General features: G+C 39.4%; 1 protein-coding gene and 1 pseudogene across 4 annotated transcripts in view; one reads left to right on the top strand and one right to left on the bottom strand.

Annotated features, from left to right (window-relative positions):
• Positions 1–17,163, bottom strand: part of AFF1 (ALF transcription elongation factor 1) — a 210,229-nt gene that overhangs the window by 26,684 nt on the left and 166,382 nt on the right. For all 4 annotated transcript variants that reach the window (XM_066385023.1, XM_066385024.1, XM_066385025.1 and 1 more), the window contains 3 exons: positions 7,771–7,825; positions 7,613–7,650; positions 5,353–5,509 (listed from right to left, as the gene is read on the bottom strand). In XM_066385023.1, the coding sequence (XP_066241120.1) occupies positions 5,353–5,509; positions 7,613–7,650; positions 7,771–7,825 (250 nt within the window). The remainder of the gene's footprint in view (positions 1–5,352; positions 5,510–7,612; positions 7,651–7,770; positions 7,826–17,163) is intronic.
• On the top strand, positions 266–3,320 carry LOC136405552 (ubiquitin-ribosomal protein eS31 fusion protein-like; annotated as a pseudogene).

Below are 17,163 nucleotides of genomic sequence, written 5' to 3'. Positions count from 1 at the left end.
CTTGGCCTCTGCCCCAGGCGCTAAAGTGGCTCTGGTCCCGGCAGAGCGACGCCCCCGAGGGGCAGAGCATCATCCCCTGGTGGGCAGAGCCTTGCCCCTGGTGGGCGTGCCGGGTGGATCCCGGTCGGGCGCATGCGGAAGTCTGTCTGACTGTCTCTCCCGGTTTCCAGCTTCAGAAAAATACCAAAAAAAAAAAAAAAAAAAAAAAGATCCACCTAACAGGTGGTTTATATGAATGATTAAATCACAGACACACTGCACTAGGATGTTAACGGAAAGATATTCCATACAGGATTTAACAGATTCAATTACGGATAAGGAGATCACTCCAGTAGGTGGGCAATATTTTACTGGAAAGACTGCTAACCATTTTCCCAAGTAAAATTTCTCAAATAATTCAAATCTATAAAAACATGCAAACTTCATTCATGCAAGATATGTGGATATAATGTAAAGTCTTTTTGACCAAATAAAGTTAGGAAATAAAATGACCACGTAATTATCATAGTTTGGACTCGATGTGACTGAAACAGAATAGAACTAAAAGGAACTTCAAGAAACTGGATAGGACTGTGCTTCAGTGGAAAGATGGTTATGTAACTGCTTTTTTCTGCTCACCCTATGTTGCTGCTTCAGATAATATGCTCCTTTACTCCTTCTACCCACATCAGCTCCCTACCCAGGCTCACATTTGATTTTTCACAACAGGGAGGGAGGGAAGAAGGAAACTCCTCTTATGTGCCAAGAATTTTGTCACCTGTAATCTAAAACTGTAGTCAATATTCTAACAAGACATGATGACTGTTAAGGGTAGAGAAAAGATTAGCACACAATACCTATTTGTCAAACATTATTTCCTGCAAAGACTTGAGGGTGTGGTAATATTTGCGGTTAACTAGGGACAAGGCATTAGTCATTTGCCAGTCATATCAGGAACCAAACCCTTCAAACCTTTCTTGGGAAAGGTATGCCTATATCTCACCAGGGCTATGTTTATAACTGCACTCAAGTCACTGACATGCTATATAGAAAAATATTTATGCGTGAACCAAAAAGAAAAGCCAATTCCGGTATAGATATCATCTGCCTTTTCTCTCCTCAAACAGTACAGAATAAGATACATTTTGTAGTCCCTAAAGGAATGTCCTGGTTACAGAAATAAAGTACATTTCCTTCCACTGCAGTCCTAAAAATGTCCAGAAGGGAGGCATATGGCCCAACTGTAGAGTAAAATTGAGCTGGTGTGCCCAGATAGAGAGGAAGGGATAGGAGCAATCCTTTCTGTATACTTACTAGAAAGATATAAAATGAACAGAATTCCTTCAGGGTCAGATATTATTTGCCTATTGGGATGGGGGAGATTTTTACTTAAGGGATTGATTAGTTTGAGCTTTCATTGCTTCCTCCTCCTTTCCTCATGTCCTGCCCCCAGCCTCCTGGGCTGGAGTAACCGAACACTGCACATTGGAAGTAAAAATATATGTCTAATTTTCATTAAGCATTTTATTTTATTTATTTTTTTGTATTTTTCTGAAGCTAGAAACAGGGAGAGACAGTCAGACAGACTCCCACATGCACCCAACTGGGATCCACCCGGCACGCCCACCAGGAGGCGATGCTCTGCCCACCAGGGGGCGATGCTCTGCCCATCCAGGGCGTCGCTCTGTTGCGACCAGAGCCACTCTAGCACCTGGGGCAGAGGCCAAGGAGCCATCCCCAGCGCCCGGGCCATCTTTGCTCCAATGGAGCCTCGGCTGCGGGAGGGGAAGAGAGAGACAGAGAGGAAGGAGAGGGGGAGGGGTAGAGAAGCAGATGGGCGCTTCTCCTGTGTGCCCTGGCCAGGAATCGAACCCAGGACTTCTGCACGCCAGGCCGACACTCTACCACTGAGCCAACCGGCCAGGGCCCATTAAGCATTTTAATAAATGTTTGATCATATGACCCTTTACTCTCCTAACTTTTCAAATCGGTAAAAGTTCATATATTTTAGAATGAATTATGATTTTGAATAAAAAGTTTTGAATTACGCACAATATAGAGTTACTTTTATAGTAAAACACAATTGTGAAGGAGTATACATACAAAATTTAAGAAGAAAAAGAAAAAAGGAGGGGAGGGGTGGGGAGGGGAGGGGAGGGGAGAAGAGAAGGAGCATGGTATAGTAGGAAATGAAAAAGCTTCAGAGTTAAGTGCTTGAGCATGAATCTTCAATGCTGCTACTTTCTTTATAAGTGAAAAGATAGCTACCAACCTGTTAGGACTGAGGGACGGTTAAGAGCCAGCCTCACATAGGCAATCAACCAATGTAGTTTACTACCAACGAAGTGGACAATGAAAAGATTAGAAAACTAAGCAGATCCCTAAATAACAGTAAAAAGGTATAGTGACCATACATTTTGAAAGGCTAGGGTTTATATTTTGATCCCCACTATAAAAGCAAACACTGTAATCTTTTTCCCAAGTTCACCACCAGTTCATTCAGTAGGCATATTACATTCTGAATTTAAAATGGATCCATAAAAAGCAAATGAGCACTAAAAACAGAATTTTAAAAAGGGCAAGAAAGTAATCACTAGTACCTATGGCCTGTTATGCATGGAATTCATGTTACTCTCAACTAACACAGAAGATTTGCAATAACGCAAGTATTTCAAAAAGAAAGAAACATAGCTAAATAGCTTGGGGAAAATTAAAGATTTAAAATTTAGGTAGAGACAAATATTTCTGGGGAAATCGAACCTCAGTATATAACATTCAACTGTACCAACTCTAGATTTGCAGAGCAAAACCAAAGTACAAATACGAACCTATTTAGTAAGGTGATTTAAAAAAAATAAAGGAGGCTTTTTTTCCGATCCACCATCTGTAGTGGAATCACTGCCAAGATGCAGATCTTCATTCGAAACCCTTTTGGGGAAGACCACTACTCCCGAGGCTGAACCCTTGGGTACAACAGAAAATATGACGGCCAAGACGTAGGACAAGGAAGGAGTTTCTCCTGATCAGCACAGACTGGAAAATGGAAGTGGTGTGCACAATATTCAAAAGGAGTTCACTCTTCATCTTGTGTGAGACTGTGGTGGTGGCTGAGAAAAGGAAGAAGCCCCGCACCACTCCCAAAAAGAATAAGCATAAGAGAAAGCAAGTTGGGCTGGCTATCTTGACATACTACAGAGTGAATCAGAATGGCAAAATCAGTGGCCTCCGCTGGGAGTGCCCTTCGGGAATGTGGTGCTGGAGTTTTTATGACCAGCCACTTTGAGAGACATCGTGGCAAATACTGTCTGACCTATTGTTTCAACAAACCGGAAGACAAATAATTATATATGGGTTAACAGAGACATGAACTAACATTTAAAATAATAGTAATAAAATAGCCTTGGCCAGGTAGCTCAGTTGGTTAGAGCATCATCCCAGCAGGCCAATGTTATAATATTAATCCCCAGTCAGGGCACATACAAGAATCAACCAACAAATGCATAAATAAGTGGAACAACAAATTGATGTTTCTCTCTCTCTCACTTTCTCCCCCATCCTCTCTCTCTAAAATCAATAAATAAATACACCAAATAAAAAAATAAATAATAAAAGGGAAACTGCTTGAATTCTGTTTATTAAAAATAACCAAGTAAAATAAAAATTAAAAATAAAGTAGGATGAAAATACAAATTTATCTTTTATTTATTGATTTCAGCAAGACAAAAAGGAAGGGAAGGAGGGAGGGAGGAAGGGAGGGAGGGAGGGAGGGACAGGAAGGAACAGGAAGGAACATCAAGCTGTCCCTGTATGTGCCCTGACCAGGGATCGAACCGGCAACCTTTGCACTTCAGGATGATGCTTAACCAACCGAGCTATAGAGCCAGGGCAGAACATTAATTTTTTTTTAATCTATGAATCTCTAACTCTATTTCAGTAACCTCTTGAACAATAAGACATAACTATTTCATTAAATCAAATACCAGACTAATCTTTAATATTTCAACTACTCAGGCAAATCTGTGCCACTTTCTTTTTAATTGAATTTTATTATTTAACTGAATTCTGTTCCTTCTGTAATGTAATGAGCACACCGATTTTTCTTATTGAACAAGATGAAACACAAAGCAAAGATCTTATGAAACTTAACAGTGAATAATCACATACTGTGTCTTCAGAGCATATTCAGTATCTTTTTCCATGGGACATAGAAAAATTATTTCAACAGCAATTAGTATCACAGAAGGAAACAAAACAATGTCTAGAAACAGAGAGTAGTTTCTTTCCTGAAAGGGACTTCAAGTGAAGTTAATGTTTCTTCACTCCAAAAAATACTTATTGAGCACTTACTTCTGTGCCAGACATAAAATCATGACTAACAAAAAATGACACAGTTATTTTCTCAGCCTCCCTTGCCCTCAGAGACGTGGCTTTTGTCTCACTATGTGATCTCCAGATGGATTTGGTTAATACTCTAGTGGAACTAACTGCCTTGCTTTCTAAACAGCAAAGACAAATACAGAGAATTTTAACACTCTACATCAGAAAGCCTCATTTCCTGGAATTCCCATCATTTTCTCTACACAAACCCGTCTAGTTCACCAAAAAACGCCTTCCCTTTCCACTAAGTATCCATCCTTCTACAACATAATTTTTACATTGTTACTCCAAGTAACAATGGCATCTGGCAACCTTATTAGTTGTTACTAAATTTCTTGTGCTCAACCGTTAGTGGCATAAAGCCTCCAGATGAATGCAGTGTTTGAGATTTTCGATCTCATCTGTTTATCTTCACAGTATTACCCAAGGGCAGTGACATGCAAACACAATGATCTCTGTTTTATATGGGGCGGAGGGAGCAAGCAACACAGCCCTGGCAAAATCGCTTCGCCATCAATTTAATGCATGGCTTTTAGTGATTCAAAAATAGAACCTCTGATGACTTATTTCTAGTTCACGTTCCTGCCCTTTTCTAAATCAGGCTGTCTCCTTTTGATTTTCTTAATTCATGCATTCCTAAAATTTCTAAAAGAAAACAAGCAGCCTACCAAAAAGTTTGTCTTTCCCCTCAAAATAAGGGAAAGTCAAATGATGTGCAAACATTCCTAATGAGTTGCTCTTCAAACACACTAGCAACAACAGAGAAGAAACTATCATTTTAAACAGGAGAGGGAAGACCTCCCCTCTCTCCCAAACCTCCACTGCCCAGTGTTTGGTAAGAAATAAGGAAACAGAAATAGCTGGTTCCACACAGCGCAGAGCAGGAAGGCACTGCCCCAGGGGACAAAACTTCTCAGTCCCCGTGGCCTGGCCCGCAGTGGACTCTAGCCCTCGAATGCTGCCATCTTAGATGGTCTCCTGGAGGGGACACGGTACCTCGAGAGCCGGGGCTTCACGGGGCTCATTCTCTTCACTGTCACTTGAGCTGCTTTCGCTCTCCGAGTCCGAGGAGCTGTCTGAGTCACTGGTGCTCTCTGACTCCGCGCCACTGGAATGTGCTGAGGCCGCTGCTTCTGGAAGTGACTGTGGAGCACTGCGAAGCAACCGAAAGACCTCTGAACACCATGCAAGGTGGATCTCCCCCTCTTCACTAATTGCCTGCTTTTTCCATTTTTCTGCTACTCAAAAGAAAAAACCTCATTATTACCTAACATTATTAAATTATCAGATCATCCAGTTGAGAGAAGGGCCTACAATGGCTCAAAAATCAGCAAAAATACCCCTTAAAATAACTCACCAGATAATTACATAAAAGAGAAGCCTGTGGAATTTTGCTCCTGAGAACACTTCAAGCTATACTTATTTAACTTAGATGCCGGGTACTTTATATCAGCGGATGGTAAACCATGGCCTGGGCCACCTGCCTGTTTCTATGTCAAGTTTTACTGGAACGCATCCACACCCATTATGTTATGTATCGTCCAAGTCTGCAGAGTTCACTAGCTTCCACACAGACTGTGGAAGCTTAAAATATTTATTTCTGATCCTTTCAGTTTTCTGTCCCCTGCTATATATAATCCAAAGAAGTTAATTTATGAAAGAATATCGAATACATTAACATCTCCCTCTACTCTCTATATTAAGAACTAACTGTTTGGTAGCCAAAGACTAGTGAATTTAAACGGAGTTCTTCTGGAAAGTAAATTCAAAGACAAGGCAGTCACAGTCTTGGGCAGAAGTATAAAACAAGCCATACTTTTTATGAGTGGCTTAGGATGATCCCCAAATATCAGCTGAGGCAGAGGTCAACACACTGCAAGTTTTAAGAATAGGACAATTAACTCTAGGTCAGTAAGAAAACACTGCTGGGTATATACAGAATTTCAAGACAAATCTTAAAATCTTGTCTTCAACAGAATTAGCTAACGCAATGGATCAATAACATACTCTTGAAAGCCTCCAAATCTACCTAAAATACTAAATAACTTTATTAATTATATTAGAATACGTACAATTTAAATTACTAAATAACAAATAAAACCACCAGTTGAAGTGATTTTAAAACACACACCACACGATGACATAATTTCCTCAGACAATGCTGCATCAAGGTTGTGATCATTTTCACATGGTAAGTAAAGAGCTTAAGCCAGTGATGATCAGAATGAGGTACACTTTCAGTGTTATTCCTGCCTCTGATTTATCCCCACTTTGTTTTTCTATTTTCTTTTCCTCCGCTTTTGAGTTGGGCTTCTTTGTCATCTTTTATGAGTCATTCATTCTAAGCCACTAGAAATTGCTGAACAAAATGGGATGAGCACATTTTCAGGGAGTAAAATAACTACAGTGCAATTTAACTCTTCTTTGTCCACAGCAGTCAAGTATTGGCATATTAAATCATTAAGTTCAGTACCAAAAGGAACTACCTATTATAAAGGTGGTTTAAATAGTTCCTGGTTCCTGCCTGACCTGGGGTGGCACAGTGAATAAAGCATCGACCTGAAGGCTGAGGTCGCCGGTTCAAAACCCTGGCCTTGCCTGGTCAAGGCACATATGAGAGTTGATGCTTCCTGCTCCTCTCCTCCTTCTCTTTCTCTTTCTCTTTCTCTGTCTCTCTCCTCTCTAAAATAAACAAAATCTTAAATAGTTTCCATTTTCCAAAATTAAAACATTATGTTATCTATTATATAATTAGCTGTTTACAAAAAAAAAAAGAGTGCCATTTTCCATCACACTAAAAGGTACAGCAGGTCATTTTAAAAAGCAACTGAAACAGAAAATTCATATGATGAAGAACAGGCACTATGAAAAATTCAGCTTTATAATTTTTGAAAATACAGCAAATCTGTCACTTTCATAGAAATACTGTGCTCTTCAGCTTACCTTTCTACATGCTGGTTACATAATATTGATGAAAGTGATTGAAGCTTATTTTAAACTCTCAAAAATTTTAATCACCCAAACTGATGATTTAGGTGGGTGCAGGGACTCTTTCTCTTTTATAGACTAACAACCTCTCTGTGACTGACTGAAGCTTCCAAAGTATTAAACAAGTACTTTCTTTTAACTGTGATCCTCCACCTCCTTCCCCATGAAGAAAGTATGAAGGTATAATACTAAATAAGGTTGCTTCTTTCCCGCTTGGCAGAAAAATGCAGACATTTCGTAGGGATGGGGAGAAACCCACACACGATACCTTGGTGGTGCAGCTGCGGAAGGAGGCTTCTCTGGGGTCTGGGCATTCACAGTAAGGGGAAGAAAGGCGAGGAAAGGACAAAAAACAGGTTAGGATAAGCCATACAGAAATGTTAGATTCAAAAGGACTGCTGGTGTTTCGGGATATACAAAACTTACTTGTTCGCTGTCACTGTCCTCGCTGTCACTGAGCTGAAGATCATCTTCAAGCATGCTGCAATGGCAGGAAAACAGACACTGTAGAATTTACAATAATTTCTAATAATGTCTTTTAACATATCAATAGAGAATATACTTACTGATAAAAATAAAAGGGATGAGATGGGTATAGGTTTTATTTATTTATCCAATGCTTTATTTCATGGAAATGTAAGTTTTACAATTATAACACAGAAATTAGTTCAGTCAAAGTTCTTTACTATATCAAAACTGAATCTTTCACATGTCTGAGCATTACAGGGGTCTATTGCCAGCCCCAAAACTAAAGTTCCCAGGTTCACAGGGTAGGTAGGAAGGAAAGGAGAGAAGGAAGGAAAGGAGAGAAGGAAGGATAGAAAAGAACAGGAAAAGAGGGAAGAAAGGAGGGGAGAAGAGGGAGAAAGGAAAGAGAAAGAAGACACAATATACTCAAATTATTTCCTTCTATATTCTCTAGAATAAATTATTAGGCCACTCCGCTTTTCTAAAATGATTTTTAAAAGTCTTATTAAAGAATAAATGATTAACTAGTAAATGAATTAATAGTAGATGAATATTTTTACAGTGCTTAGAACAGTGCCAGACACAAAGTGCTACACAGAAATTAAATACAGAGTAAGACGTATGAAGCTATCAAGGCAACAGTCACCAAAGAGTGCACTTATCTGGCATTTTTGTCCAAATATTATTAATGTTGAACTTTATTTTTCATATTTTCCCCACAAAAATACTCTTTTATCTGTTTAACACTGATCACTGAAAAGAATAGTAATATAAATACTATTGTTGTCGAGAAAATGTTTACAGCTATCATTCTGATGAAAATAAAAACTTAGTTCACTTCTTCAGTTATATCAACACTCATCTCTAGGCAGTGTGATTTATGATGAACTGAAATATTAAAATTGCTGTCAACTGTAATTTTAAAATATTTAAAATAATTTTTAAAAAGTGAACAGTTTCCAATCTGTACGTGCACTCAATCTTAGCCCCTGTCTTATCTCTTCCCCTTTATCTTCTTCCATGGAGACGACCAAACATCAGAGGAATGAATCAGTAAATGCTCCCTCCACTTCTCACAAAATTTATGAGCACAACTATTTGAGGAAAATAACAAAAGCAAAAGATAAGTTTGCTTGAGTATTATTATTGATGCTCCAAAAAGCAAATTATATTAGAGGTTACAATCCTTCAGTATTTCTAAAAATTATCTCTTCCATAATCTCATCAACAATTTTTACTTCAAACCCACTACCTGCCATTGAAGTAAACAGGCATTATTTTGGGAATCCTTGGTAAAATCACTGTATTTTCTAATGAAAACAAATGATAAAACTTGGCTCTTTCATAATGATGGCCTAGGTGCAACACTGTAATTCTGCCAAGAAAGAATTTTCACCAACAAATGTACTAAAAACATCCTGTGATCAGTTTCTTAAAAACATGAAAACGGTTAGCTTGTAAATACAGATCTCAATATTTATCTAATGAGATCTAAGTTCCTATTTTAGCAAGGCTAGAAAACACAGACTTCAGATGCAGGACTTGGCAGTAAAAATCATAATGGTATATGAGAAAAAGTCACTCAACAGGTTTATTGCTGAATGGTGGCTTGGCTGGGCTTACCACAAGCAAAAGATAAAAGATTTATCTTTGGAATAAATGTAAGGGGCAAAAAAATCTGACAAAGTGTATTCAACATTAACCAACAATAATAAAACCACAGTAAATGAACCTCTTTGTTTCTTAGTCATTGGGTTTGTTTTCTATAAAACTGATTTGCCTTTATTTTCTGAAACATCAATGACCAACCATGTAATCCAGCCATGCTCCCGGTTGTAAGCAGAGGACTAAATACCCTGTGTACGTTGTTTGCCGAGCTACTGAATGCCTAGCTTCCATGATATATTTATTCTCCTAAAGTTATTCAGAAAATATACAGGATGCTTTGAATAAGTCAGAAAGTGTATGTTTTCACTTTCAGCTCTACTTTCTCTTAAGAATAAAAGGGACCATAAAAACTGCTGTTACAGATTCTGAAAAATCTCCTCTTCAGAGCACTAGGTAGACAAAACAAGCTTGCAGCTACAAAATTTATTCAGAACCTAACAGGGACAGTAATCACTGAAGAAAAACTGCTAAAGGTATCTCCAAAGAAACACTCACTCAAAATGCAATTAAAAACCAGTAAGACCAAACAAAACCCATCAATTATGTGGAATGTACCAGGGATTTATTTACACATGGCATTTCATTTCATCAAAATTCATGGGTATGATTTGCATTACATGACAATCAGCACACATAGCATACTGTCATTGTCTGCCAACAGTAACCCATATTCTCCCAGAACCCATGGCTTGTATCACCAGAGATGGGTAGCTTAATATAAACCAGCATGCTCTCAGTGGAGCAAAGAAAGATATTTTTCAGTTTTTGATAACAAACATGTATTGCATCTCTAGTAAGAAAACAGGATACAGTACTTAAAAACCATAACTAAGTTTTGCTGATATAGAAAATTTATCACAAATGTCACTGTGATTTAAAAAAAAAAACCTATACATTTGTGAAAATGTAACATAATAGACAGGTAAAGGTTTTATTTTTAGATATAAGGAAAAAAGTTTTAAAGGAATGAGCTGCTAAAGCCCCTATTATCCCCTAACCAATTACATCTAAGGCCAAGAACATTAGTCTACCATATTATACTATACTTCACATATTATATGTAGAAGAGCTGGTCACTGAATGTGAAGAATGACAAAATCAAAGCATGTCTGGGTGAGCACCTTTATACTCCCTAAGAGAGACTTAAATCTCTCAGATCCAGTCCCATTCATACCAATAAAATCTGTGTTAAAACAACATAAACCTCAAGGGATGATCCCAATTATAAGGTTTTCTGGGGCAGGATCAAATTGTTTGTACCTTAATATCTTCTATATCTAGAACTTGGCAGGTACCCTAAAATGCTGGGTAAATGAATAGCACCTCTTTTGCTGAAAAAGTAACAGTACCACATCACTGCGCCTACTCTGTGATCACAACTTTCCAGGCCCTCCGTTCAGTCATGACCCCGTGGGCTGGCTCTGTCCATCCCTCCCTTTCCAAGGATGAGGAAATGGTATACAACAGCCCCCTAACTTGCCTAAGACTATGAAGCTGGTACTGGCTGGAGCCAGGATGCAAAAGCTTTTCTATCTAATCTGATCCATTTTGCTCTGGCCCATATAGGACCCAATGTCTAGACTATAAACCCTAACTGATGCAATGAAATCTAAGTTCCAGTACCTACAGAGAGAAGACTTTGATTTATAAGAAAATAACTAACAAGAGAAAGGACAAATAAATATGTTGATGGAATAAAATATACTATTTTTCCTTTATGAAAATCAATGAACTTTAAACCTTATATACTTTTTAAACTTGTCAAATAACTCACTTCACTTTCAAACTCTAAGACAAAGCAGTTATTTCAAAGCATATGGTACCACATGGCCTACCTTGGCACTGCTCAAAAGAAGCCAAATGTTCAGGTAAAGCAACTCTTTGAACTACTACGTAGGTTTAACCACATTTTACAACACTGGTTAAACTTATTTTCTTAAAGGTTACAAGAATCCTCAAACCCTTTTGGACAAATACATTCTTCTGACAGCTGTACTGCTAAGCTTAAAGGGCCAAGTACAGGTTCCAGAAGGGATGCTTCAGTGGCTCAGAGTCCAATCGTTTCTGTGTGAGGACGCACAAGACAAGCCTTTATTCCCTTTCCACTCCTTAGTATGGGGCTTGCCAAGGATTTCACTGCCAATACTGTGTAACGTCTCAAGTTCAAACCCAAAAACTATTTAAATAAGCTGATTTCTTGGCTTATTTTTTTCCGATGATAAAGCTATACATTTTATTTGGGAAAGAACAAGTGAAAGCAAGCTCACAGTAATTAATAAGTCCAACCCTGGTGTTAGGTGTACTTAACTGGTTTCAGAAACCACTAATGAGAGTATAAGATTGTATAAACTTGCACAGGCTCACAAACCTAAAATTTTGGGACAGAACAGGCAATGGATTGTCAGGAAAGAGAAAAAAAATTGGGCACCAAAGCAGATACATAATCTCCCAAATTTTAAATTCAATCAGATTTTGATTCTTTTTTTGATAAAGGGCAGAAACAAGGACTACAAATGCTTTGTACAAGATGATGGAAGGCTACAAATGATAAAGAGTCAAGACTTAAATACAATAAAGGAAAAGAGCAGATCATCAGCAGTTGTGACACAACATATAAGGGAAACTCTCCAAATGGCGAGAGTAGTTGGCAGAATCCAAGTTCATGGAGAGGTTGTTTCTGGGAGATAATGGGCTAACAAGGCAGCGGGGAAAGTGATTCAGAACATGATTTATGTAGTAAATGAGCCTATAGTTGATAAGGTAAAAATTGTTGTTAGAGGTATAAAAGATGATTTCAACTCCACGGATGAAGTGAAGATTATCTGAGGTTGAGTAAGGAAGAGGAAAACCACAAGAGTACAAATCACAAAAAATTTGAAGCTAATAAATAAGACTAAATCATAAGTACGACAGATAAGATACTAACTAGTATAAGGTGACATACTGGGGTACTAGAAACAAAATCTAGAAAAATTGCTGAAAATCATGTTGATTAAATATTGCTTATAGGCATTTAATCAAGTGTACATGTAATATTTTTCTTTTCACATTTATTCTGGGTACTTACTGTTATTATAGGCCAGGTCCTACCTACTCTAGACTTTATGAATGCAACTCTAAGAAGACAAAAATCCCTGCTCTTGAGGCATTTATAGTTTAGACTAAAGAAAGGAGATAAACAACTAAAAGATATCCTTTCTCAATCAGTAAGAGGCCTATGGAGAGGAACAAAAGTATAAAAGAGAAAGGATGAGTGTGGGTAGCTCTTCCTCATGGGGAAGTCAGGGAGACTGTTGATAAGGGGATGACATTCAGAGAGAGGTCTGAGAGGAGCAGGAAGTGCTGGGGGCACGGAAAACAGCAAGGAGGCCAACACTCCCCCGAATGGAAAGTGTACTTGTATATGGGGGCGGGGGGGGGGGGGGGGGCAGAGGGATAAGTTATGGAGGGCCTTAAGAGTCCTTTGCAGGGATGAGGGGGAGGGAGGAAGAAAGAGAGGGAGGGAGTGAATGAGAGAATATGAACTCTTATGGAAGTAAATAGAGTGGGTAGGATGCACAAATTAGTTTAGGTCTAATAGATTTTTAGAAATGTAAAACATTTTATTCAATCTTTCAATCCATGTTGAAATTAGTCTAGGGTCACTTATTGTATTAAATTAGCAGTTATAATTAAAAGTGAGATTTAACTGGACCCTCAGGGGCTCCTTTAAAACATCACGTTTTACATATGCAAATGAACTACTTCAAAGTAGTCACTTCCAATAAGAATTATTTCCTGATGTCTTCAAATGCCTTAAAGCCTGCAGCATAAATTATCAAGTCCCTTTAAAGGTAGCAAGCACTCTCTGTGTTCACTGTCACCATTCAGGCTCCAGATCAAATGTCACCTCCTCTGAGAGACCTTTCCTGACCTCCCTCCCAGAAGTATCACCACCACCCAAAGGAACCCCTCCCCCAAGCCTGGCACTATCACATCACCTGGTCTGTATTACATGCCACCCTCATTCAGTTACAAGATCTGGAAGACAAGAATTCTGTCTTATTGGCCACTGTTTCCCCAAGTGCCTAAAGCAGCACTAGCCACACAGCCCGTGTTCAATAATTATGCACTGAATGGATACGAAAATTTTTGGAAATATCTCCATGTCACCTGGAGCCAAGCCCAGAGAATAATTTACATAATTGGAGTCAAAAATGATGAGAATAATCTTTCTTTTGTAGAACATAAACAGGCTCCTTTACCTAACACTTACCTATCATCTAACAAAATTAATTTTTCTTTTCCATGGTATTTGACCTTTGGTCTGAGACTGACTATGGGAGTAGATATTATCCCAAAGGAGTGCTTCCAAAGCCACAGTTGCCATAGCATCGTTTGAGCAAGTACAGCTCCAAGGAAAATATTTATTATTACTTTTATGACAGAGACGAGACAGAGAGAGAGAGAGAGAGTCAGAGAGAGGGACAGATAGCGACAGACAGGAAGGGAGAGAGATGAGAAACATCAATTCTTTGTTGAGGCTCTTCAGTTCCTCACTGACTGCTTTCTCATATGTGCCTTAACTGGGGGGCTACAGCAGAGCAAGTGACCCCTTGCTCAAGCCAGCAAACTTGGGTTCAAGCCAGCGACTACTGGGTCATGCCTCTGATCCCATGCTCAAGCCAGCGACCTCAGGGTTTTGAACTTGGGTCCTCTGTGTCCCAGTCCGAGGCTCTATGCACTGCGTCACCACCTGATCAGGCCCAAAGTAAACACTTTGAAGTGGACGATCCATCATGTACCTTAGCAGTACTTTTGGAATTATTTCAAATATGCTTCAAATAATAGCCTCATCAGATTATCCCTTCAATATTACTCAAGTTTTGAGGATGAACTTATACACAATGTTAAGTCAAACATGGTCCTGTAAGATACCCTAGAACGGTGGTCCCCAACCCCCGGGCCGCGGACTGGTACCCCTTTGTGGGCCATTTGGTACTGGTCCGCAGAGAAAGAATAAATAACTTACATTATTTCCATTTTATTTATATTTTAGTTTGAACGATGTTTTATTTTTTAAAAATGACCAGATTCCCTCTGTTAAATCTGTCTAAGACTCACTCTTGACGCTTGTTTCGGTCACGTGATACATTTATCCGTCCCACCCTAAAGGCCAGTCTGTGAAAATATTTTCTGACATTAAACTGGTCCATGGCCCAAAAAAGGTTGGGAACCACTGCCCTAGAATATTGTCTAATAAAGCAGAAAGGTCAAGAGTTAAACTGACTATTCCAAGAGATTATGGTAATTCTACCATGAGCTCTTCACAGTACAGTGCAGATAGATAAAAGAGGGGATTCACAGTTGGGAGTCGCAGTATTTTTTAAATAGTGGTATAATGTGCCCTAGTGATTACAATTCTGAAATAAATATTAAAAAAAAAAACATTGCACAGAATGACTCTTTTTGTTTGCTTTTCATTTAAGAACAGAAAATTTTCAATACACAGGCATACAAATTCTCATTTCTTGACAACATGGCTAACATGAATTCACTTTTAAAAAAAGCTATATACCTTATTCTCTTTCATTATACACCTCCACTTACTCCTGAAAACAAACAAAACACTTTTCTTTTTTTTTTTTTTTTGGTATTTTTCTGAAGCTGGAAACGGGGAGAGACAGTCAGACAGACTCCCGCATGCGCCCGACTGGGATTCACCCGGCACGCCCACCAGGGGCGATGCTCTGCCCACCAGGGGGGATGCTCTGCCCCTCCGGGGTGTCGCTCTGCAGCGACCAGAGCCACTCTAGCGCCTGGGGCAGAGGCCAAGGAGCCATCCCCAGCGCCCGGGCCATCTTTGCTCCAATGGAGCCTTGGCTGTGGGAGGGGAAGAGAGAGACAGAGAGGAAGGGGGGGGGGGGGGGTGGAGAAGCAAATGAGCGCTTCTCCTATGTGCCCTGGCTGGGAATCGAACCCGGGTCCCCCTCGTGCCAGGCCAACGCTCTACCGCTGAGCCAACCGGCCAGGGCACAAAACACTTTTTAATCTATCTAGGTTACTAATATAATTATGAACATCAATAACTCTGGATCCTCAATCTGATCCTTATTTGATCAGATAAATTGGGAGTAAAAACAAAGTGTCTTCTTTTCCAGCAATGTCTGGTACTGAGTACTGAGAATTATTAAGAACAGGATCTCCACTCACATTCTATGATGCTGAAAGTTTAACGTAGACCTACCAGTGTATAACTGATCAGCACAAATGTTTGTTACTTGTTCTCAGGAGATAAGGGTATGATCTCAGTGACAATTATAAACTGTGCACATTAGAGTGATTTCTACTCTTCTGTAATATTTATCAGCAAACAGCACTATAAGTTAGAGCTGCCATTAAAGTAAAGAGTTCAGGCAAAACACTTTCAAGTAGTACAAACTAACACGAGTAAGACAAAAAGAAACATTTTTTTCTTCTTCTTCTTTTCTTAAGTGAGAGGAAGGGAGATAGACAGACTCCTACATGAACCCCAACTGGAATCCAACCAGCAACCCCAGTCTGGGGCCGATGCTTTGCCCATCTTGGGCCATGCTTGCAACTGAGCTATTTTTAGTGCCTGAGGTACAGGCTCTTCAGAGCCATCTTCAGTACCCAGGGTCGATGTGCTCAAGCCAATAGAGCCATGGCTGCAGGAAAGAAAGAGAGAGAGAGAAAAAGAGAGAGAGAGAGAGAGAGAGAGAGAGAGGAGGGGGAGGGAGAAGGGTGGAGAAGCAGATGGTCATTTCTGTGTGTCCTGACCAGGAATCAAACCCAGGACATCCACATGCCTAGCTGGTGCTCTACCACTCAGCCAACCAACCAGGGCCAAAAAAAGAGTATCTTAAAAAGGATAATATAAGTAATACCCTTAGGCTAAATATGACTTCAATGAATTGGCCCAAGTAAGCCACTTCTTCAGACTTAATTCCTTTTTTTTTTTTTTTTGAAGTGAGAGGAGGGGAGATAGTGAGGCAGACTCCCACGTTCACCCAGACTGGGAACCACTCAGCAACCCAATCAGAGGCCAATGCTAGAATCAACCATCCTCAGTGCTTGAGGTCAGGCTTGAACCAATCGAGCCACTGGCTATGGGAGGGAAAGAGGGAGAGAAGGTGGGGGAGAAGCAGATGGTCGCCTCTCCTGTGTGTCCTGACTGGGTATCGAACCCAGGACATCCATATGCCAGCTGATGCTCTATCCACTGAGCCATCAGCCAGGGCCAGACTTAATTCTAGGACATTACAGCTAATGCATACCCTGAAGAGATGGCTTTATATTACAATAAACTAGAAGAATGAGGCTTCCTTAGTCCTCTGCCAAGATACTTTAAAAAAGTAACATTTTGAGTAAAAGTTGAAAACTTTGGCTCATTTAAAAAGGTATCAAGACTCTTCCCCGCCTTTATTCACTTTGTACTGTTTCTCCTAATCAAAATTCCAGGACGATCTCAATTACAGCCTTTACATCCAGATATTCCCCTCATTTCAGAAGAAACTTTCCATTTAAGTAAATAAAAACTTCAAATTGCTATAATAACTAATTTCTGTCTTTTAGTCTAAATAAGTACTGATGATTTCTGAGACAGGATATAAGAAAAATGAAGATGGGCACTTTCTAGTAAGGATTTGACAATTTATGAATGGGAAAAGGGAGAAAATTAGT

Source organism: Saccopteryx leptura, chromosome 5 (genome assembly GCF_036850995.1).
Source record: "Saccopteryx leptura isolate mSacLep1 chromosome 5, mSacLep1_pri_phased_curated, whole genome shotgun sequence".
NCBI lineage: Eukaryota > Metazoa > Chordata > Mammalia > Chiroptera > Emballonuridae > Saccopteryx > Saccopteryx leptura.
Note: the sequence above shows the minus strand (reverse complement) of the source record. Positions and strands in the feature narration are given on the sequence as shown.